The sequence below is a fragment of the Capricornis sumatraensis genome, chromosome 2, assembly GCF_032405125.1.
Source record: "Capricornis sumatraensis isolate serow.1 chromosome 2, serow.2, whole genome shotgun sequence".
Taxonomy (NCBI): Eukaryota; Metazoa; Chordata; class Mammalia; order Artiodactyla; family Bovidae; genus Capricornis; species Capricornis sumatraensis.
The window spans coordinates 175,562,932-175,587,706 of NC_091070.1; the positions used below are offsets into that span (position 1 = coordinate 175,562,932).

General features: G+C 36.4%; 1 protein-coding gene across 1 annotated transcript in view; it reads left to right on the forward strand.

Moving 5' to 3' along the window:
• Positions 1-2,332: 2,332 nt before the first annotated feature.
• The window catches only part of LRRC40 (leucine rich repeat containing 40), a 40,797-nt gene continuing 18,354 nt past the window's right edge, over positions 2,333-24,775 (forward strand). The window contains exons 1-7 of the mRNA XM_068965407.1: positions 2,333-2,483; positions 6,613-6,794; positions 7,893-7,966; positions 9,886-10,015; positions 13,546-13,669; positions 20,357-20,499; positions 22,304-22,476. Of these exons, the coding sequence (XP_068821508.1) occupies positions 2,333-2,483; positions 6,613-6,794; positions 7,893-7,966; positions 9,886-10,015; positions 13,546-13,669; positions 20,357-20,499; positions 22,304-22,476 (977 nt within the window). The remainder of the gene's footprint in view (positions 2,484-6,612; positions 6,795-7,892; positions 7,967-9,885; positions 10,016-13,545; positions 13,670-20,356; positions 20,500-22,303; positions 22,477-24,775) is intronic.

Sequence of the window (24,775 nt, forward strand, 5' to 3'; positions counted from 1 at the left end):
TCCTGACTGCGAGGTAATAATATTCACCTTTACTTGTTCAATCTGCACTTGCTACACAGGTATAATACATGGTGTACTATAGACATATACTTGTTAAATTTTTATACATGTCAGTTTATATCTATTGAAGTTTATCACAAGTGTGCAGTCACATGGATTTTTCAGAATTACTCTGCCATTAGTTAGAATATGCTTGTCATACAAAATGCAACAGTTTCAATACTATAATTAATGTCAATAATGAAATATTTAACATCAAGTAAAAGCACAATAAATCAAAAAACTATACCTTGTCTGTAATTTAAAAAAAATGCTGAGCTATAAAGGAGTTTTAAGGGGGAGAGGTGGCTACTGTAAATTTTTACATTCAAGCAATTAATCTGCCAAAGGTAGGCTTCTACACCCTAAAAAAGAGAAAATAAGAGTTTTCTGTAATAATTATCTCTTAAAACATAATTGAAGTCTTCCTAAAAATGGTTGGAGGACAAAAGCCAGTTGAAAATGATGAAATAAAAGCCACTAGGCAAATCATAATGATTAACAAGAAAGGTTAAAAGGGCTAGGTTCAAATGCTTGGTCACACCACTTAAGAGAAACTCGTGACCTTTGGCAAGTTTCTTAATCCCTTCCACCTTCAATTTATTGGGTGTTTATTAGTGATCCTGCAAAAACTACTATGTTCCTTGCTTCAAAACTCACCTTTTCTTGCTTAGGAGTGTAATTACTAGTAGTGCTGCTCACTATCGATGCAAAGGACACCAGAGAATTAAGAGAAATAATCGAGGGGGTGGGGGACTAGGAGCCAAATTTTATGGTTGGCAAGAACCTAGACTCGGGAAAAACTGTGTGTGCTGCATAATTCGTCAGCGGGCCATCATATTACCTTTTAAATACCCTAAAGATCCCCAGCCTAGTTGAGGGGGCTTAGGAGAGTATTTCGGAGAAGGCGATGGCACCCCACTCCAGTACTCTTGCCTGGAAAATCCCATGGACAGAGGAGCCTGGTAGGCTGCAGTCCATGGGGTCGCGAAGAGTCGGACACGACTGAGCGACTTCACTTTCACTTTTCACTTTCATGCACTGGAGGAGGAAATGGCAACCCACTCCAGTGTTCTTGCCTGGAGAATCCCAGGGGGACGGGGGAGCCTGATGGGCTGCTGTCTATGGGGTCGCACAGAGTCGGACACGACTGAAGCGACTTAGCAGCAGCAGGAGAGTATTTCCTGGTGTATGCGTTTTAAGACAAAATTACTTTAGGCAAAAGAAACATCTACCACCCAAGGCAATACTAAAGATGATGAGCTGTTAATTACATATTGAATGACTCATTAAAGCTTTACATTTCAGATAGAAACTAACTTCCCAAGATAATCGACTTTGAACAAAATTTTCATCTTCCATTCGGAACTGGATGGAGTTCCTTTCCCCACCAAGCGCTCAATATTTAAAACTTTATTTTCACTTAATTATTTAAAAAATCGAATGAGAAAGAAATGATTAACCCTAAATTAATGAAAAAGGAGTTAACTTTAAAAGCTGTCAAGCAAACTGCCTAAAGTTACACAGCTTGTAAGCTACAGAAGCAGCTGGGATTCGAACTCCTATCTCTCGAGTTCCGAAGAGCAAGCTTTTCTCGCTATACTCAAGCTCGAGCTTACATTGGGCTCCTCTCAACTGTTTGGCAGAGACGACATTTATTATGAAGCTCTATTTTTTTTCCCCTTCCCTTCTCTGTGGCCAACCCTTCCATTTCACACTGCCTCCTACGCTGGGCTACAAATTCCATGCAACAACAATCAAGGCGCACTAATGCTGAGAGTCGGAGTAGAGATCAGAAGAACCGAAATCGGCTTTACTTCCTACGCGGAACGAAGATCTGGCGCCAGCACCACAGGCAACAAACACAGGCAGGGGTCCAGAGAGGCTGCAGACCGCGCCCAGGTCTCAAGTTTTAGTCAAGGCCCACGTTCCGGTCAGACGAGAGGCGCAGAGAAGGTTATCCTTTCCTGACACCCTCGCCGCCGCGGGAGCACAAAAGAGAAGATTGCAGTCGCAGTAATAGTGCACACAGTAAACTCAACATCGTTCTTCAGCCCGTTAAACGCACTTACTTGAGCGAAGTAATTCCAAGACACTAGGCCGGCACCGGCAACGGGTAGGGCTCCTCTGTCCTCCTGCCCCAGGCGCTGGCGATGACGACATGCGAGTCGCGCCGCCGAGAGCGAAGGCCCGGCGCACGCCGCGCGCGCTCCCGATAGGGGCGGGGCGGCCCAGCGGCGCCACCGTTAAGCGTCACGGGCGGGACTCTGCTGCTGAGCCCTGGGCTTTGAACATGTCGCGGCTGAAGGGGTTAGCGGGGCGGGATACCCGAGCGGGTTTCCGAACTGAGAGCAGAGACTGCAGTGCCTGCGTACCCCAGGGACTCTTGAAGGCGGCTAGGAAGAGCGGCCAGTTAAATCTGTCGGGCCGCAACCTCAGCGAAGGTAAGATCCAGAGGTACGACCCGTTTGTGCGACCTGGCACAAAGCACTTGCCCCTGGTAGCCTCTCTTTCCTCTGTCCTGGCTTTGGTTACCTTTGGCTCCGTATCCTAGCCAAGATCCTGCTGCTGGAATTCGGGCTTTTATCACATTTCCACTGGTTTGGTCAGCTTGTTCGGTTTCTGCTTTTCGTTCCAGGAAATGTCTGGTGCAGGGGATGTGCTGGGGATATGGCCAAAATTTAAACGGGGCGCTTTCTGGGATTACCACATTCTGTCGGATAAACAACATATTGTTTGACTAAGTTAGCTGTCACATGATGGGCACATGCTTTGTTTCTTTGGCCCTCTGTTCCTCTTAATTTAATCTTTTAGATCATTTACCAACGCCAAAATTCTGTATTTGATCTGCTCCTTTGTGCATATAGAGTAAATGACACTGTTCTCTGTTCAAGTCCCTTTTCTATCTGCATGTGGACAGAATCCTAAATACAAGGAATATTTAGCATATTTCCTAAATTGAAAATCAAGATGGATGCCACACAAAGTGAATTTGGGGCCATCCTAAAAATCTAGTAAAGATCAAATGCACAAATCTGGATACCATGAGTGAATTACAGTCAGATGCTCTTCTGATTTTCTGTTGTGTAAGGGAGGGCGTGGGAAGTGGGGAGAGAGAAATTATGCCATTATTCCTGTAATGTTTTCCTTTACTTATATTTAGGTTTTAGGCCATCTGGAGTTAAACGTTTCCATTTCCTTGTAATGATTGCTTTTTTAAAATTGTGCCATGTAGACAGTTGACCATGCAAACAAGCACTTGCTGAATGAAAGGATATATGATAAAAACTCTGCTCTACTTAGAAAAAGTTTTAATCAATGGGAACATAAATATTTTAAAATTACTGCTGTGCTTGTACACATGCTTATTCCAGAGCCTGGAACTTTCTACATGATGCCTGACTAGGGTTCACTTCTTGACTTCTTCAAGGACTCTGCTTAGATAGGTCTTTCCTCACTACCCTATCTATAATAAATTCTTTTGGTAACATTGTATTCTCTAACCTGTTTTTAATAGCATTTATTCTGTATTTGTTTATTGTCTTCTCTGCCATCTGCTAGAATATTAGTTAGATGTGGTCAGGGACCTTCATTTTGCTCACTGTGTCCTTAGCACTCAAAAGTCGTGCTTGGTACATAGTAGATTCTTATTAAAAAATTGTGGAAGGAATAAGTAGATGAATGAGTTGTCCCCAAAAACTAAGTGTGTGCTGGAATGTACTTATTGATTGGACCCAGATAGTTTAGTCTACTAAAGTTTCAAGGAGCAAATGAATTTTGATTGTCAACTGCAAAGAAATAGAGGAAAACAGCAGAATGGGAAAGACTAGAGATCTCTTCAAGAAAATTAGAGATACCAAGGGAACATCTCATGCAAATATGGGCTCGATAAAGGACAGAAATGGTAGGGACCTAACAGAAGCAGAAGATATTAAGAACAGGTGGCAAGAATACACGGAAGAACTGTACACAAAAGATCTTCACGACCCAGGTAATCACGATGATGTGATCACTAATCTAGAGCCAGACATCTTGGAATGTGAAGTCAAGTGGGCCTTAGAAAGCATCACTACGAACAAGGCTAGTGGAGGTGATGGAATTCCAGTTGAGCTGTTTCAAATCCAGAAAGATGATGCTGTGAAAGTGCTGCACTCAATAAGCCAGCAAATTTGGAAAACTCAGCAGTGGCCACAGGACTGGAAATGGTCAGTTTTCATTCCAATTCCAAAGAAAGGCAATGCAAAAGAATGCTCAAAGTACCGTACAACTGCACTCATCTTACACGTTAGTAAAGTAATGCTCGAAATTCTCCAAGCCAGGCTTCAGCAATATGTGAACCGTGAACTCCCTGATGTTCAAGCTGGTTTTAGAAAAGGCAGAGGAACCAGAGATCAAATTGCCAACATCCGCTGGATCATGGAAAAAGCAAGAGAGTTCCAGGAAAACATCTATTTCTGCTTTATGGACTATGCCAAAGCCTTTGACTGTGTGGATCACAATAAACTGTGGAAAATTCTGAAAGAGATGGGAATACCAGAGTACCTAACCTGCCTCTTGAGAAACCTATATGCAGGTCAGGAAGCAACAGTTAGAACTGGACATGGAACAGCAGACTGGTTCCAAATAGGAAAAGGAGTGTGTCAAGGCTGTATATTGTCACCCTGCTTATTTAACTTATATGCAAAGTACATCATGAGAAACGCTGGACTGGAAGAAACACAAGCTGGAATCAAGATTGCTGGGAGAAATATTAATCACCTCAGATATGCAGATGACACCACCCTTATGGCAAAAAGTGAAGAGGAGCTAAAAAGCCTCTTGATGAAAGTGAAAGAGGAGAGCAAAAAAGTTGGCTTAAAGCTCAACATTCAGGAAACGAAGATCATGGCATCTGGTCCCATCACTTCATGGGAAATAGATGGGGAAACAGTAGAAACAGTGTCAGACTTTATTTTGGGGGGCTCCAAAATCACTGCAGATGGTGATTGCAGCCATGAAATTAAAAGACGCCTACTCCTTGGAAGAAAAGTTATGACCAACCTAGATAGTATATTCAAAAGCAGAGACATTACTTTGCCGACTAAGGTCCGTCTAGTCGAGGCTATGGTTTTTTCCTGTGGTCATGTATGGATGTGAGAGCTGGACTGTGAAGAAGGCTGAGCGCCGAAGAATTGATGCTTTTGAACTGTGGTGTTGGAGAAGACTCTTGAGAGTCCCTTGGACTGCAAGGAGATCCAACCAGTCCATTCCGGAGGAGATCAACCCTGGGATTACCTTGGAAGGAATGATGCTAAAGCTGAAGCTCCAGTACTTTGGCCACCTCATGTGAAGAGTTGACTCATTGGAAAAGACTCTGATGCTGGGATGGATTGGGGGCAGGAGGAGAAGGGGACGACCGAGGATGAGATGGCTGGATCGCATCACGGACTCGATGGATGTGAGTCTGAGTGAACTCCGGGAGATGGTGATGGACAGGGAGGCCTGGCTTGCTTTGATTCATGGGGTCACAAAGAGTCGGACACGACTGAGCGACTGAACTGAACTGAAAGCAGCCTTGCATTCCTGATATAACTCCTGCTTGGTCATGATGTTTAGATATAGTTTTTGTTTTTTGGAGTAACGCGCTGTTTTTAATGTCTCTGGTTTTGGTATCAGAATAATGCTGACTTCATAAATTGAGTCAGGAGTTTTATCTCCTTTATTTTCTAAAAGGTTCTATAGAATTAGTTTTGTTTCTACTCTAAATGTGTGCTAGATTTCACCAGTGAAGCTATTTGGGTCTAGAGTTTTGTTTGTGGGATTGTTTTAAATAGCAAATTCAATTTCTTTCATGGATGTAATGTGCGATAACACATTTGCTGTAGCACTGAATCAAGTTAATACCTTCTAGAGTTTCATTTTAAGAGTGATAAACCTGAACTCTTTCTGTTTAACTTGTACAGACTCATTTGCTATGTGGAAGGAATTGCTATATTTGCTGCAACAAGAGTAACAATGTTGTGTTGTGTGTCAGATAGAGAGCAGCTACCAGAGTCAGATATACCTTTCAAATATTCACTGAGAAGCAAGATAGTTTAGCTTTTCCAGGGTTTAATCTTATCTAGCTGTATAACCTGGGACAAATGATACATTCTCTCTGTGTCCCATTTCTCTCATGTATAAAGTGAGAATAGTCATAACACCTGCCTCCCGGAGTTGTTATGTGATACAGGAGTTTGTTCATTTGATTTCCATATCTTCTCTGTTATGGTGGCATAAAGATAGAGCCCATTCTTTATTTGTCTTATATATCCAACCACTATGTGCTATGCAGGAAATGTATATTGTAAATATAGTTGAATGAAGATAAAAGTGAGATCTAATATGAAAAATACATATCCCCTATTCTGTTTTGGAATAAAATCAAACTTTCACTTTAATGTTGTTGTAATTCATTGTAATTTGTTTGATTTACTTGAAAGTTTTTAATGTTTCAGAAATTTCAGTGGATAACTTGAATAGCTGGTATCAACTTACGTACTTAGTATCTCACTTTTTTTCTTTCCTTTTTTTGGTGTGGTATGGTGGAAATAGTGCCTCAATGTGTTTGGAGAATCAATGTGGATATCCCTGAGGAAGCTAATCAGAATCTTTCATTCAATGCCTCTGAGCGATGGTGGGAGCAGACAGATTTGACCAAACTAATCATATCAAATAATAAACTTCAGTCACTTACTGATGACCTCCGACTCCTTCCTGCACTGACTGTTCTTGATGTAAGTTGATTTATGAGTCTTTTGTTTGAAAAGACTCTGAAGCTAAGTTCGAGAAGCCAGAAAGCCCAATTGGTAGAGTGCAAGAAGAATAACAAATTACTGTGTTAGGCAAAGCATCATGGTTAAGAATGCAGAATCAGAACCTCAGGCTTCCGGTTCTGACTGCAGCTTGATAGCTGTGTGATCTTGGGACAGTTACCTCTTTGTGCTTCAGTTTCCATATCTATAAATCGAGATTGTTAGTACCGCCTATCTTTGAATTAAATGTGTTAACGCATACAAACAGAATTAGAATTAATGTTTAACTGGTGGCTTCTGCAGCTTGTCTTTTTTTATTGCTCTTATTTTATGATCATTATTATTCTAGACATTAAAGCAAGTACTTAAGGTTATTATTATTATTTTGTTACTTATCTCCAATACTGACTTAAATTATTGGGCTTAAGTTTTTGTGGATTTATTCAGGGACTTTGTTTTTAGTCCCTAGTTGGTATGTCATGTAGTAAAGTGAAACATGAATAGTTTATTTCACAGTCCACAGACTTCTATATCACAATCCACTGTTTTACTTAGGATCACCAAAAAATCTTCCAGTTTTTGTCTGAAGAAGTTGGATGTAATCAGATTTCTAGAGAAGTTTTTATTTTCTTCATTTGTAAAGTGAATCAGTTGGTGTCGGTGTTCTCCTGAAGGTTCCTTGTACCTTGAAAACAATATGATTCTGTAAAAACATGAGAGAAGAAATCTTCCTCCTCATTTATTTTTTGTAAATGTTGGCATAATCATACCAACAGGGGGCTATACATTCTAACCCTCTCGTCTCTCATTTGAGATTGAAATTCCACTCAATGAGGTGAAGTTTCCTTTTTTTTAACTGTAATATTTAAAATTAATGTCTTACCACTCATGATCTCTGAACAGCAATGTGGTCAATTTCAAACTCTTTTTTCTCTTCTATACTCAGAACAAATTAGCAGTAGTCCAACAGTACTATTGAATTAGAATAATTAGAGTATTGCCAGCGAATATTTTGCAATAACGAAGTTTATGGTTATTTATAAGAGCAAGATATTGACTGTGTTTTTTAATAACTTTCAGATACATGATAATCAGTTGACATCCCTTCCTTCTGCTATAAGAGAGTTAGAAAATCTTCAGAAACTTAATGTCAGGTAATATTTAAACTTATTTCAGTATTTCAGTGTATAAAGGTATAAATCTAATATTCTTCAAAAAAATTTTTTTCTTACATTTTTTCTAACATGTAAAAAAAATTTTATATTATCTCAGAAAGTGATTAAATAGGATAAGAATATTAAGCTTTAATTCTCCGATTATTTTATTTTTTGTTTTAGAATTGCCTACATATTTTTTGGCTTTACAAATTTAAGACCAATTAAAAAAATACTCTATATTTTTTGTGAAATAATTTGTAGTGGTTATTTTCCAAATCTTTGTTGACATCTCAAGTTTTATGTTACTCTGATAGTCTAAAGATATATATGTGTTAAACAGTAGGAAGAAATTAAAATGATTTTTTTCATCAGTCAGGAAAATTTCACATTTTTGATATTAGTAGTTTTAAACCTTTCTGAGGACTCAGATTCCATGGGTATGCCTCTGGTACTCTTTGATAGGTACATGGGAAGCCAGCTAGCTGAGACTCCAGATACCTCTGTTTGCCCTTCAGTCTGCATTCAGACTTTCAAGACAAATTACTACCTTATATGTTATATATACACTGTGGAAAAGGGATTAGGGATGATTTGATTTAGGAGAAAAAATTAAAAGGGTTTAAGTGTTAAACATTGTTTGAAAAGCTGTGGCTTATAAAATAGGTATGGTTATTGATCTGTCTAACATAGCATGATCAAGCCTCAGTTTTCTGAAGTTAACTAGTTTGAGGGAGAACAGTTCCTCAAATAACAGTCTTTATTTGATGAAAAACTTAAAATTACCATAAATTAACAAAAATATCTGTACCCAAAATTGTTTAGGACACTTAGTGAAGATACATATTGTTTAGTTGTACATCAGAACCTCTTCCCATTGCAAGCCAAAGGCATAGATATGCCCTGCAAAAAGAAGAGTGGGCAGGGTTGAGAGGAGAAGAGAGTGTGCAGCAGCTGTGGGTGGCTTTAGCTTTAGCTTCTAGCACTTAAAGAGTATGAATGTTAGGATGGAGGAATAGAACAAGAGAGGAAAAGAAGGAAATATATAGCAAAAATTATATTTTTGCCCAACTAGATTCCTGTCAGATATGCAAAGATTACAATTAAGTAACTGACAATGTCAACCAATTTTTAGTGGGTTTCGGTGGTTCATATTTTAGAAAACATTTTTTGGCATCTTTGTTCCAGCTAGTTTTATTATAATTTAAAGTCATTATTATATGCCTAGATTTCCCTTTTCCTGCCTGTTATTTGTGACGAAACTGTATATGGCTAGACAATAGAGTAGAGTTCCCAAACAAGTAGTTGGCATGAATCTAAGAACAAGTTAAATCATCTCTTAATTATCAGGGAACGTATTATTCTAAGTGACTTGGGACTTCTCCACCAATAAACTGGAATCTCTGCAGGACTGAACTGAAAACAGTGATTCAGTACAAATAAGATTGGAGTTGCATATTACACATTCAACTGGATATGTTAGACCCTCAAATAGAAATAGCTCTTTTTGTTTTGAGTGCTAGATTGAAGCCTAATCCCCTAAAATGTGACTTCATTGTAGTGTGTGTATGCATCTTTGTCAAAATCTTAAAACTCTGATAGAGTGTGAAAATTTAGAGTCCAGTGTATTTTTTCACATTGCATGTAAAATGAAGTTGATGAAAAGGAACCAATCAAAATTTCACAAATTATATCTTTGCTTCAAAATCTTTATTTCTCTGAAACACTCAATTTGATTACATTACTGTCATTTTAATGGGTGTTTTATTTTAGGGTGTAAAGTTTGATAAGTACTTAAAATTAGTAACCTTACTTGTCTTTTTTTTAATGAGCCCAGGTAGTTGATTAGCAGAAATGCCTTGTTAAGTATTTATTTTGTTGTCACCAAATTATTCAGCATTTGTTTTATCAATCAATAGCCATAACAAGCTGAAAATACTCCCTGAAGAAATTACAAATCTAAGAAATCTGAAGGGCCTGTATCTCCAACATAATGAACTCACTTGCATACCAGAGGGGTTTGAACAACTTTCCAACTTAGAAGATTTAGTAAGTTTTGATTTTGCAATATTTGTATAATTTGGGGCTGGAGGGATTTTTCATTTGGCTGAGAAATTGGATATATGATACCAATCATGAGTACATGGGCGCCTGTTTGTATGACTAGATTATCAGAACTATGTATTACAATTAGATTGCTAAATTAATAATTGCAAATTTATTTTCCTGTTTTTCTTCTTTTTTCCTATGTTTTTCTTATGATAGAAATTACCTTAGATTTTAATTTCAGAATAGAGTTTTAGAAGGGGCCAGATGATGATGACTTTGTAATTCAGAGGCTTTTATGATTTAGCAAAATAGAGGAAAGGGGTTTTTAGCGTATATTTACCGCTCCCCCCTTTTTTAAAATATTTTTGACTGCACGGGGTCTTTGTTGCTGCATATAGGCTTCCTCTAGTTGCAGTGCATGAGGGCTCCTCTCTAGTTGTGGTGCTTGGGCTTCTAATGGAGGTGGCTTCTCTTGTTGTAGATTCCCGTTACCTCCTCTTAAGCCCTTATGGTCCTTCTGTTCCCTAAGTGTCCAGACAATACCTTCAGGGCCTGCCTTTTCTTCCCTGTTTTCCAAAGTGGCCACATTTCTTGGTGAAATTTTCATTCCATCTGTTTCACATCTTAAATAGAGATAACCATGAAGCAGTACAAATACTATTTTAGTCATATTATTAAGAATAATACAGACAATAGGCACTTTACTTTACATATAGCTAAGTAGTTTCATCCTTTTATAGATTTTAAAAAAAGTAACATCCAAAGTCATACAACTGATTAAGGAATTCAGGATTTTAAGATCAGACAACTGGATTTCAAAGTGTATACACCTTTCCCTCCCAAATTTACCACAGGAGGAGTAAGACTCTACTATAAGCTATCCTATCTGAAAGACTTTAGCTTTATTAGATCAGATGTTCCAATATAAATCTCTACTCCACGTAGTTATTTCATAGTACATTCTTGTTCTGTTCACTATCACATGTTTTGAAAAACTCATTAGTGTTAGACTTGTTTATTTTTCATTGAAGGAAAAATTACTTCTTTTACTTATTTCTTTCTTGATATTTTCCCCCATCTGCTCTAGTGGTTGAAATCAAAACTATACTCTCCTCAACCATTTCTTTAGTATCTCTTTGTTTTTCAGTCTGATCAGATTGGAAATAAAGTTCGAAAAGTAAAAGGTAGATGAAATGAATGGGAAGGAAGGGAGCCATCACATTTTCTTATAAAATTTAGTGGTAAAAGATAGCAATTGATTAAAAAAAGAATCTAGTAGAAGGCTTAATGGAAACCTTATAAACTTTTGTTCTGGGTTCCCAGATATTCATTTTCTTAATAAAAGAATGCTTCAGTTAAGAACTATGATCTTAAGGACTAATTATCAGATAAATTATAAATGTGAGCAACAATAAATTAAAGCATTTAAAGTGTAAGATATGTAATAATTTAAGCTAAGAATATTTCTTTTTTTTAATTTAGAAATTAATTCTGTTTAATCCACAAGCTTTATATAGCTATAGTTTAAAACAAAAACAGTGAAAATAAGATACTGTTTCAAATTCTGGGCCCTTCCAATTTTCCAAATACAAGAGCTCTGAAAGTTGTATATACCAGCTGAAACAAGACAAAATTATGAATGGAGTCATGACATTTCATGAAACAAAATTTTACATAACTGAAGGATCCTTCCTGGGACTAGTTAATTGCCTTTACCAAAAAAAAAAAAAAAAAAGGAAAGAAAAGTATGGAATTCCAGTGTTCTAAATCAACTTGTTACACATCAATATAAACCCACAGTGTCCTGGCAAACAGCATGCTTTCATTTTCTGTCTCATCCTAGAACTCGAATCCTAATTCATTTCAGCAGAGACTCCATAGGCAACAGGAAAGATTGTAGCATTAAAATATTCATTTGTTCTTTAGTGGTAGCTCAATGGTGGTCTTATTTCTGGGCAAGAATTTAAGCTAGTAATATTTCTTAAAGTTACATAGAACTGCTTAGCACAGTGCTAAATAAATATTTATTGAAGAAATGTGTCACATAAATAATGATTAATTCATATGCAGTGTACTTATTTTGTATCGAATTTAATCATTAACTGCAATAGTTTAATATTTAACTATTAGTAATTCTGTTACTTTAAGTTCTTTAAAATTTCTTAAGAATTTATGAATTAATCTTTTTTATCAGAAACTTTATTTTTAGCTTTTGATATTAGAATAATTTTAATTTATAGAGAAGTTGGAAAGATAGTACAGAGAGTGTCTGTATACCCTTCACCCATCTTAATGGGTGAACATTTTACATAACCACAGGATATTTATAAAAACTAAAAAATTGACTTTGGTACAATATTGCTGACTAAATGATAGATTTTATAATATTTTCCCAGTGTTTTCACTAATGTCCTTTTCTTTTTGTTCCAGGATCCAATCCAGAATACTACATTCCATTTAGTGTCAGTAAATTCTGATATCACAAAATACTTATTAGTAATCTGTTGATTCTTAGACCTTAGAGTATTTGAGTTGTAGAGTATTATGTTGTATGTTGTAGATTATGTGTTGTTACTATAATAATAACAGTATGTTTAAAAAATATGCTGATGTATAATAGCATTTTTCCTTTTTCTATTTTCTTGGTTTATTTAGAGTTATAGTTATTTAATGTTAGACTAAATCATAGTCTTCAGAGAACAGTTCCTTTAAGTCATTTTTTTCTTATTCACTGTTGCCCTACCTAATAGTTCAGTGATAGCTGGTGGAATACTTAGGTTTGATTTGAATGTCATAAGAAGAATGCCTAATATATAGCATTGTCTTTTAAAAGGAGTTGCAAAAAATTCTCATAACTATTTAGAGAAAAAGCAAAGACTTATAATGCAAAAGTAAGGTATAGGGATTAATTAGGTAGAGTGAATGAGTGAAAACTAAACAGTAGACTTTTCTACTTAGTTAAAGCAGACTTACAGTGGTAAGCAGAAGAACCAGGAGGGAATATTTTTTCCTGCCAAATGAAAATAACCATATTTTTCAGCCTTACTTGTTTTCTTTCAAGCATTTTTCTTTTTTGTAAAGACGTTTTTCTTTATATATTACAGTTTAACTGAAGTATCGTTAAACATTGTTAACATATCATTAAAATGTATCATAGTACATTTTGCCTGATGTATCGTAGATACTCAGCAAATATTGGATGAATAAATGGATTTTTTAGAAACACAATGCAAGATACAGCATGACTTAGTACTAACAGAAACGTTTCTGTAAAATATTTTTGAAATAAATTCATTTTAATTTCTCTCTGTTACATTATTAGACATGTAATAGGTTCACAGAAAATATTGATGCAACAAATGATTATCTGTGAAATTGTCAGTGAATGAGACTTAGAAAGTGTATCTACTCTAAATAGTTTTTGTAAATGTTGCAATGCCCTTAAAATTCTGAACACCCCGCTTAGGGATCCTTCATTTATTTTTTTATCTACTTGTTCATTCATTCATTTTGTCTTCCTCTTTTTAAAGGATCTTTCAAATAATCGTCTTACAACTGTTCCTGCTAGTTTTTCTTCTCTGTCCAGCTTGGTGCGTCTCAATCTTTCCAGTAATCAACTGAAGAGTTTGCCAGCAGAGCTAAGTGGAATGAAAAGTAAATCTTCTCTGTTTTAAAAACTGAATAAATTTGAAGTTTGTGTAACTTACATTTAGAAAAATAAATTTTTATGTAGTTACAGACAAGTAAAACAATAGATTTTATTGTGGTAAATGCAAACAATAACAACTAGTCAGATTTTCTCCAGGGCATTATTGTCTAGCAACTTCATTAAGATTTACCACCAAAAAGGTTCAGTTCAGTCGCTCAGTCATATCCGACTCTTTGTGACCCCATGGACTGCAGCACGCCAGGCTTTCCTGTCCATCACCAAGTCCCGGAGCTTGCTCAAACTCATGTCCATTGAGTCAGTGGAGCCATCCAACCATCCCATCCCGTCCTGTGCTATCCATACTACCAAACAGTAGTTTAACACATCAAAAAGATAAAAAGAAAATAAGATTATAAATTGTGGGAAAATTTTATACCTGAGAAATTGATTAAGGTTTTGAGCATGCTGTCTCTTCTTTCTCATATTTAATATTCACTGAGAGGTCATGACCCTCTCCTAGGTGATTCCACCTATGATAGGTTATGTTATATCTGTATCCTCCTTGAGGTCCATAAGTAATAACAGCAAGGGATGGTCTCAGTCAATTCAGTAGTTTAGTCATGTCTGACTCTTTGTTACCCCATGAACTGCAGAACGCCAGGCTTCCCTGTCCATTACCAACTCCCGGAGTCAACCCAAACCCATGTCCATCGAGTCAGTGATGCCATCCAACCATCTCATCCTCTGTCGTCCCCTTCTCCTCCTTCCTTCAATCTTTGCCAGCATCAGGGTGTTTTCTAGTGAGTCAGCTCTTTGCATCAGATGGCCAAAGTATTGGAGTTTCAGCTTCAACATCAGTCCTTCCAATGAACACCCAAGACTGATCTCCTTTAGGATGGACTGGTTGGATCTCCTTGCAGTCCCAGAGACGCTCAACAGTCTTCTCCAACACCACACTTCAAAATAATCAATTCTTCAGCACTCAGCCTTCTTCACAGTCCAATGCTCACATCCATACATGACTACTGGAAAAACCACAGCCTTGACTAGACGGACCTTTGTTGGCAAAGTAATGTCTCTGCTTTTGAATATGCTATCTAGGTTGGTCATAACTTTCCTTCCAAGGAGTAAGCGTCTTTTAATTTTATGGCTGCAATCACCATCTGCAGTGATTTTGGAGCTCCCAAAAAATAAAGTCTGACACTGTTTCTACTGTTTCCCCATCTATTTGCTGTGAAGGGATGGGACCGGATTCCATGATCTTAGTTTTCTGAATGTTGAGCTTTCAGCTAACTTTTTCACTCTCCTCTTTCACTTTCTGTCAAGAGGCTTTTTAGTTCCTCTTCACTTTCTGCCATAAGGGTGGTGTCATCTGCATATCTGAGGTGATTAATATTTCTCCCAGCAATCTTGATTCCAGCTTGTGCTTCCTCTAGCCCAGCGTTTCTCATGATGTACTCTGCATAGAAGTTAAATAAGCAGGGTGACAATATACAGCCTTGACGTACTCCGTTTCCTGTTTGGAACCAGTCTATTGTTCCATGTCTAGTTCTAACTGTTGCTTCCTGAGCTGCATACAGATTTCCCAGGAGGCAGGTCAGGTGGTCTGGTATTCCCATCTCTTTCAGAATTTCCAGAGTTTATTGTGATCCACACAGTCAAAGGCTTTGCCATAGTCAATAAAGCAGAAGTAGATATTTTTCTGGAACTCTCTTGCTTTTTTGTTGATCCAGCAGATGTTGGCAATTTGATCTCTGGTTCCTCTGCCTTTTCTAAAACCAGCTTGAACATCTGGAAGCTCACAGTTCATGTATTTTGAAGCCTGGCTTGGAGAATTTTGATCATTACTTTACTAGCATGTGAGATGAGTGCAATTGTGCAGTAGTTTGAGCATTCTTTGGCATTGCCTTTCTTTGGGATTGGAATGAAAACTGACCTTTTCCAGTCCCGTGGCCACTGTTGAGTTTCCCAAATTTGCTGGCTTATTGAGTGAAGCACTTTCACAGCATCATCTTTCAGGATTTGCAATAGCTCAACTGAAATTCCATCACCTCCACTAGCTTTGTTCATAGTGATGCTTCCTAAGGCCCACTTGACTTCACATTCCAGGATGTCTGGCTCTAGATGAGTGATCACACCATCATGATTACCTTGGTTATGAAGATCTTTTTTGTACAGTTCTTCCGTGTATTCTTGCCACCTCTTCTTAATATCTTCTGCTTCTCTTAGGTCCATACCATTTCTGTCCTTTGTTGAGCCCATCTTTGTATAAAATGTTCCCTTGGTATCTCTAATGTTCTTGAAGAGATCTCTAGTCTTTCCCATTCTTTTGTTTTCCTCTATTTCATTGCATTGATCCCTGAGGGAGGCTTTCTTATCTCTCCTTGCTATTCTTTGGAACTCTGCATTCAAGTGGGTGTATCTTTCCTTTTCCCCTTTGCTTTTCGCTTCCCTTCTTTTCACAGCTCTTTGTAAGGCCTCCTCAGACAGCCATTTTGCTTTTTTGCATTTCTTTCTTGGGGATGATCTTGATCCCTGTCTCCTGCAGAATGTCACGAACCTCCATCCATAGTTCATCAGGCAGTTTATCAGATCTAGTCCCTTAAATCTATTTCTCACTTCCACTGTATAATCATAAGGGATTTGATTTAGGTCATACCTGAATGGTCTAGTGGTTTTCTCCACTTTTTTCAATTTCAGACTGAGTTTGGGAATAAGGAGTTCATGATCTGAGCCACAGTCAGCTCCCGGTCTTGTTTTTGCTGACTGTATAGAGCTTCTCCATCTTTGGATGCAAAGAGTATAATCAGTCTGATTTCGGTGTCGACCATCTGGTGATGTCCATGTGTAGAGTCTTCTTCTGTATTGTTGGAAGAGGGTGTTTGCTATGACCAATGTGTTTCTTGGCAGAACTCTATTAGCCTTTGCCGTGCTTCATTCTGTACTCCAAGGTCAAATCTGCCTGTTACTCCAAGTGTTTCTTTTCTTACTGCTTTTGCATTCAAGTACCCTAAAATCAAAAGGACATCTTTTTTGGGTATTAGTTCTAGAAATTCTTATAAGTCTTCATAGAACTGTTCAACTTTAGCAGCTTCAGCATTACTGGTTAGGGCATAGACTTGGATTACTGTGATACTGAGTAGTTTGCCTTGGAAACGAACAGAGATCATTCTGTCGTTTTTGAGATTGCATCGAAGTACTGCATTTTGGACTCTTTGTTGACTATGATGGCTACTCCATATCTTCTAAGGGATTCCTGCCCACCGTAGTAGATGTAATAGTCATCTGAGTTAAATTCACCCATTCCAGTCCATCTTAGTTCACTGATTCCCAGAATGTCAATGTTCACTCTTGTCATCTCCTGTTTGACCACTTCCAATTTGCCTTGATTCATGGACCTAACATTCCAGGTTCCTATGCAGTATTGCTCTTTACAGCATTGGACCTTGCTTGCTTCTGTCACCAGTCCCATCCACAACTGGGTGTTGTTTTTGCTTTGGCTCCATCCCTTCATTCTTTCTAGAGTTATTTCTCCACTGATCTCCAGTAGCATATTGGGCACCTACTGACCTGGGGAGTTCATCTTTCAATGTCCTGTCTTTTTGCCTTTTCATAATGTTCTTGAGGTTCTCACAGCAAGAATACTGAAGTGGTTTGCCATTCCCTTTTCCAGTGGACCACATTCTGTCAGACCTCTCCACCATGACCCGGCTGTCTTGGATGGCCCCACATGGCATGGTTTAGTTTCATTGAGTTAGACAAGGCTGTGGCCTGTGTGATCAGATTGGCTAGTTGTCTGTTATGGTGGTTTCAGTCTGTCTGCCCTCTGATGCCCTCTCTCAGTGCCTACTGTCTTAGTTGTTTTTCTCTTACCTTGGACCTAGGGTATCTCTTCACGGCTACTCCAGCAAAGCACAGCTGCTGCTCCTTACCTTGGACCGTGGGTAGTCTAGTCAAGAGATAGTCTAGTTTTGCTCAGATTGTTAATCCTTTTTAAAAGAAGGTTAAATTTAGTGTTTCTATTTTATTAAAGTTCACCATTGAATCAGTACATTTGAAGTATTGTAGAACTAATATGTAGGATGAAAAAAATAGAAGGTACATTTCAGTAATTTAAATAAGTATACTTGTTCATGCTAGAATTCTTGAGTCCAAAATCAATCAACTCTTTTTCCCCTAAAGGCAAACTCTTATTATTTCTCAGCTGATGATCACTATGTGTCAACTGTAGACTGTTTACCTTATCTACTATTTTTGCTAATCATATGTGAGCTCTTTCATTTTTTTTAAACCTCCCTTTTTTGGAGAAAATCATAGATGTGATTTCGAACACTTTGTTAGAGATTATTTAGAGGTGAGTTTGTAAAATTGTGCTGTTAGGTATTTTTAAAAAATACTGTATAATTGACTAACAATGTTATTAGTTTCAGGTGTGCAAAAATAAATGATATTTTTATACATTACAAATGATCACTGCTGTTTTACTATAGAATAATGGTTATTTGGGCTTTTGATTTGGTGCTAGTGGTAAAGAATCCGCCTACCAGTGCAGAAGTTTTAAGAGATGTTCGTTTAATCTCTGGATCAGGAAGATCCCCTAGAGTAGGAAACGGCACACTACTCCAGTATTCTTGCTTGGAAAATTCCATGCACAGAGGAGTCTGGCGGGCTACAGTCAATGAGGCTACAAAAAGCCAGACAGGATTGAGTGACTGAGCACAGCACAATGATTATTTGTCCTTTATTACAGGAATGCATAAATTAAATGCCATGAATTGAATTGACATTTTAGGGGAGCCTTTACTTGTGATACCATAGTTAACTCTGCTTGTTTTTGCCATTTTTTCAGTAAAGGTATTGGAAAATAGAGTTGAACAGAAAATACGATACCTGGAATGAGTATGCCAGAAGCATGTGTTTTTTATTTTTGTTTTTTTAATTGAGTAGAAATATTGAGAGATAAGAATAGATATTGAAATCAACAGAAAAATGCTTTAAATTTATAGAAGGTTTTCTAATATACTATATATTTAGTCTCAGGTATTTTCTATGCTTTAGCCATTACAAAGATACTTTTAAGCTATCACCAGTAGGAAATTTAGTTGTTTTTCCCACTATTCACGACCGAGATTCTACAGTTTCTAACATTTGTATGGTTCTTTGTAATTCAAAATGCTTTAAAATATATTATTTTGCCATCACAATAGTTCTGTAAGTTAATGGGGATGCATATTATTTACATTTTAAAGATTCAGGAACCTAGGTTTAGAAATTATACAGCCAATTGTAAAGCCAGGGTTTTCATCTTCTTACTTCATCCCTCTTGCTTTTTCTGCTACATACTGCTTGTATTCTCAACCAGTGCTCTTAAATGCAAAAACTTGTGAAAACTAGTTTCTAGATGTAAAACAAACTTCTTTATAGAATTTACTGGATTTAGGGTGGATTGGATTATAACATTTTCCTCAGTGCTGTAGCCAAATGATACGTAAATTATCATACTATAAATTGAGGTACTATTAAATTTGTTTTGAAAAGCCATTAGTTTCTGTAAACACTGAAAGTAGTCTAAACATATCAGTTCAGTCTTGAATTAATGTTAAAATTGATAAGCTCAAAGTACATGAAAAATGGTTGTAAAATATATATTACCTATTCAAACTATAGGGCTGAGAATAGTGGAAGATATAAGTTGAAGAGGGCTTTCCCTAGTGGCTTAGTGGTAGTACATCCACCTAATAGCATAGAAGGTGTGGGTTCGATCCCTGGTTGGGAAGATCCCCCTGGAGAAGGAAATGGCTATCACTCCAGTATTCTTGCCTGGGAAATCCCATGGACAGAGGAGCCTGGTGGGCTACAGTCAGTCCATGGGGTCATAAAAGAGTTGGACACAACTTAGTGACTAAATCAACAACAGCAGCAGTAAGTGGAGAATCTGCAATATGGATTAGGGAGAAATTGCTTATTAACGTCTTAAGAAAAAGAAGACCTTTACTTTTCATCTGTTTTTGTTTTCCATCCTGCCTTTTATGAGTTATTCAGGAGGTAAGAGAGATGCTGCAAGTGAGAACATTCTTATCAAGAGCATGAGCTAAGCTGTTAGAAAAAGCCTTTAACTTAAAATTCAAAAAAAGGAAGGAAAGAAGACAGGGACAGAGGCACTGTGAGTGGTTGAAAGAGTAAAAGAGAATACATAGAAATCCATGGTTTTTTTGACAGAACTGAACTGAAGCTACTACTGGCCAAAGTTACTTGACATTCATTCATATGAGTAGTATGCATGTATATTCATGTCTTTAATAATTTAAACTTTTTTTAAAGATGTATGATACTGAGGTAAAGAATCTCATAGTTTATATATTTTAGAGTATAGTGTATACATTTTAGAGTACTTTAAGGGAGTACTAGAGTATTTTGTTTTTAAAGTCTTTGCAAAGGTGACCTGGACTGTTATTAAACATTGACTGTAGTATCATTGTTTTTCTTTAATTGTAACTAAATGTAAAAATGTTTTAGTTTACATTTATGTAATTCAGTGGTATTCTAGGATTCTTGATTATTACAGCAGTGTAGAAAATCACAGTTTTGTGAGTCCTCATGATTACATGAACATTCTTTAACATATATAGAATTGTAAACCAATATTTTTCTCTATTAAAGTATCTTTGTGTTTCACTAAATATGTATTACAGGATTAAAGCATTTGGATTGTAATTCAAATCTCTTGGAAACTATTCCTCCTGAATTGGCCAGCATGGAATCACTAGAATTGCTATATTTGCGAAGGAATAAATTACGTTTTCTACCAGAATTTCCTTCTTGTAAACTATTAAAGGTACTATTTAGTTGTTTATTAAAGATACATTTTCTGAAAGTTAATCATGAAAATGAAAATTTAAACTTATTTTACATTGAGAATATGTATTATGTGTTTTTTTCTTATAATTTTATCTTTCAGAATTTCATTATGATTAAATATATTAATGGTATTGTTAATAACAGATTTTTTTTAAAAGAGAAATAACTGGTTTTAAAAATAAGAATTTGCCCATTTCATCTGGAGGGTAGTTTATAACTTGAGAAGTAGTATTAGGTTGGTGCAAAAGTAATTGTGATTTTGCATTGTTGAACTTTGCCAGTTGGTATTGGAATACATTCTTAAATGGTTACATTATCAGTTTAATGTACATTTCTTTATATCTTTGCTAATGACATTGCTTGCTGTTTATTTTATAATTATTTTAGACTATAGAAATGATGTTAGACAAAGAGCAAATTTAAGCAATTTTTTTGAGTTTAGAATGGATCAGAAAGCAGCAGAAACAACTCGCCACATCAATATCAGCAATGCATTTGGCCCAGGAACTGCTACTGAACGTACAGTGCAGTGGTGGTTCAAGAAGTTTTGCAAAAGAGATGAGAGCCTTGAAGATGAGGAGCATTGGTCAACAGAAAGGGCCCAATTCCACATGACAGCACCTGAATGCACGTCATAAAACCAACACTTCAAAAGTTGAATGAATTGGGCTATGAAGTTTTGCCTTATTTGCCATATTCACCTGACCTCTTGGCAACCGACTACCACTTCTTCAAGCATCTCGAAAATTTTTTGCAGGGAAAGTGCTTCCATAACTAGCAGGATGCAGAAAATGCTTTCCAAGAGTTCATCGAATCCTGAAGCACAGATTTTTATTCTATAGAAATAAACTTATTTTTTCATTGGCAAAAATGTGTTGATTGTAATGGTCCTATTTTGGTTAATAAAAATATGTTTGAGCCTGGTTATGAGTTGGATACAACTAAGCAACTGAACAACAGCAAAATAATGATTTAAAATTCACAATCCAAAACAATTAGTTTTGTACCAACTTAATAGATGATGAAGCTAACAAAGTAAATTGGGACCATAGTGTAGGAAGCCTGGAATACCAGGAAAAAATATGTTTCTAATTCTTTAAGTTGCCAATTCTTATTTAGCTCATCATAAGATCTGTTTAAAATTATTTACTTTTTTTTTTGGTATTAAGTATATGCATTAACATTGTATTTAAATTTGCCATACTTTGCTTTCCCTTATGTATACTTCTATACATTGAGTTTCTTTAAACAGGATGGTGACAATGATATAAATAAAATTATCATTTAATAAAATTAATTATCTGATAATCTTAGATTCTGCTAACGGGAAATCAATATGTATTATAACAATATATTATTATAAATCATGAATACAAATTTTGAGTAACAAACATTTATTATAATATAAATAACTTTTTAAACATATACTGATTTGTTTTGAAATTTTAGTTTTTCATCAGTATAGCTCTTGGATTTGTATTTTTGTTCTGTAAATGTAACTACTAAATCATTTCTCTACCTTAGTTTTTTAAACTTTGAACTTTCTGCTGGATTAAGCCTTTAGTTATTTTTAAATTACTAGGAAATTCTTGAAAATTTTCTTTTTTGCTGTAACTGTAAAATAGCTTAAACATAATTAAAAATTTAAGCAACTTAGTTATTAGAAAATTATGTTTTTTCCATGTTTTTCAGTGATTTGAAATTAATATTTCAGTTTTGCTTTCATTATCTAGTATAAAATTGAATTCAAAAATACACATGATTGATCTTTGGTTTTGTAGGAATTACATGTAGGAGAAAACCAGATTGAAAAGTTAGGGGCAGAACATCTTAAGCATCTGAATTCTATCCTTGTGCTAGACCTGCGGGATAACAAGTTAAAATCTGTTCCAGATGAAATTACACTCCTGCAGTCTTTGGAAAGACTTGATCTAAGCAACAATGATATTAGTAGGTAAGTTTAAGAAGGAATGATATGAAATCATGTCTGTATTTGATTATAATTCATAGGTTAAAACATGCAGAGATCTTTTTTATAAGTTGAATTCAATAAATGTTTATTTAGCAGGTGTCATGTGTAGACCTACAAAGGTAATTAGATTTTGTTCTTGGCAGCAAGCTTAATATACTAATGGAATCAGTTGTATTTGCAAGTGACTCCTGCGGAGCTCAGTTGGTAAAGCATCTGCCTGCGATGCGGGAGACCTGGGTTCAATTCCTGGCTCAGGATATCCGCCTGGAGAAGGTAATAGCAACCCACTCCAGTATTCTTATGTGGAGAATCCCATGGACAGAGGAGCCTGGACAGGCTACAGTACATAGGATTGTAAGAGTCGGACATGACTTAGTGCTATTTTTCTTTCTTTTCTTTCTAAACCACTAGAACATGAACTCGAGGATGGGTAGGTTTTTATCTCTTTTTTTCACTGCTCTAACTTCTATGTCAGTGCCTGGGTTCATGGAAGCTGCCTGATAAATATTTGTTGAATTTGTTAAATGACTATAAAACCATGGGAAAGATATGAAATACTTTGGGGACTTAAAGATGATACAGGGATCACAATTTATTGAGAAAAGTCAGGGCAGACTTTGTGTAAGAAGTAAAATTTTTAGATGATGATATAGAACTGAGGCCAGAGTGAAGCAGGTTAATTGCCTAGAGCACAGAATTTAAAAATGTACTCACTGGGACATGCCTCACTCTAGTTGAGACATCCATCTTTCAAGGATGACCACAGTTTTCAAGTTCATATGTACGGTGGTCAGAATGACTTGGCAGGAGAAAACTACAAACAAAGCTCTGAAAGTTTAGAAAATAAATTATAGGTATATGTTCAGAGGACAGTGAGGGATCAGGTTTAGTAGGGTACATGTAGTGAGGTATTCAGGTCTTGAAAGATAAACTGAGGCCATGTGAAAGAAGTCCTTGAAATCCCTATGAAGAGTCAGTTTTCATTGGTTAAGACATGGGGAGATTAAAAGCAAAATTAATTTGATTGTAACCTTGTAAGTTGATAATAGTGGATTGAATGCTTTGGATAGGAGTGTGTTTATAGATAGGAGTTCTAAATAAGTTCTATGAGATTAATGTAATAATTAACTTGAAAATGCACACTTGCTATGTCCAGTTTACTGTGCTGACAGCTTTTTAGATTCCTCTCATGTAATAAAGACCTAAACTAGTGACAATGAGAATGGAAAGACAAAGATGTGAGAGGTGTGATGAGTTAGAATCTGAATAGTATTTAGCAATTGATTGTGTTGGAGAGACAGAGGAAGAGGATAGTGAACAAAGACTCATAAAAGCTTATAAAGCCATAATATTTAGAGATGGAATTACTTTACAGATATATAAAAAAATAAAACCCAGACTTACTTAGGGTTATAAACCAGTAATCCAGTTAGGTATCTGCAGTTTTGTATTTGGATGTCAGAAACCTGTTTTCTTATGAACAGGGAAAAGGTTAAGCAAGGTAGACTTTCTTCTTGGCTTCTATTTCAGTAGCTACTTTAAAAAGTCAGAATTGTTTTCACAGTGTACATATGGCATATGGTACATCTTGACCATCAATTTGAATACTTGGACAGTGACCATTCTTTTCAGTCACTTCTATTTATGACAATTAGTAAGTGAACGGATATTCCTAAAAGTACCTATAATTAATGAATGAAAGAATTGCTTGCCTCATAAATATTGACATGTATGTTTTTCCCCATGTTAGTCACTCAGTTGTGTCTGACTCTCAGTAACCTTATGGACTGTAGCCTACCAATCTTCTCTGTCCATGGAATTTTTCAGGCAAGGAATACTGGAGTGGGTTGCCATTTCCTTCTCCAGGGGATCTTCCTGACCGAGGGATTGTACCCACATTGCCTGTGTCTTTTGCATTGTAGGCAGATTCTTTACCATCTGAGCCACCAGGGAGTTACCTTTCTCCCCATAGCAGTTTTATTATGGCTACTAGTAATATGTAAAAACAGTAGAAAGGAAATATTTAAAACAAAAATGGTGATAAATACTATTTAAGTAATCAGTACAAATATTTCTGATATGTATATTTCTCCTTCTCCAGAGCTTTGGATATAAAGTGTGTATGTATCACAGGGCCTAGAACATAATGAAGCTAGTAAATATTTTCTTTACTTTCATCTAACCTCATACTTCTTGGACATTACTACTACTACTACTAAGTCACTTCAGTCGTGTCCAACTCTGTGCGACCCCATAGACAGCAGCCCACCAGGCTGCCCCG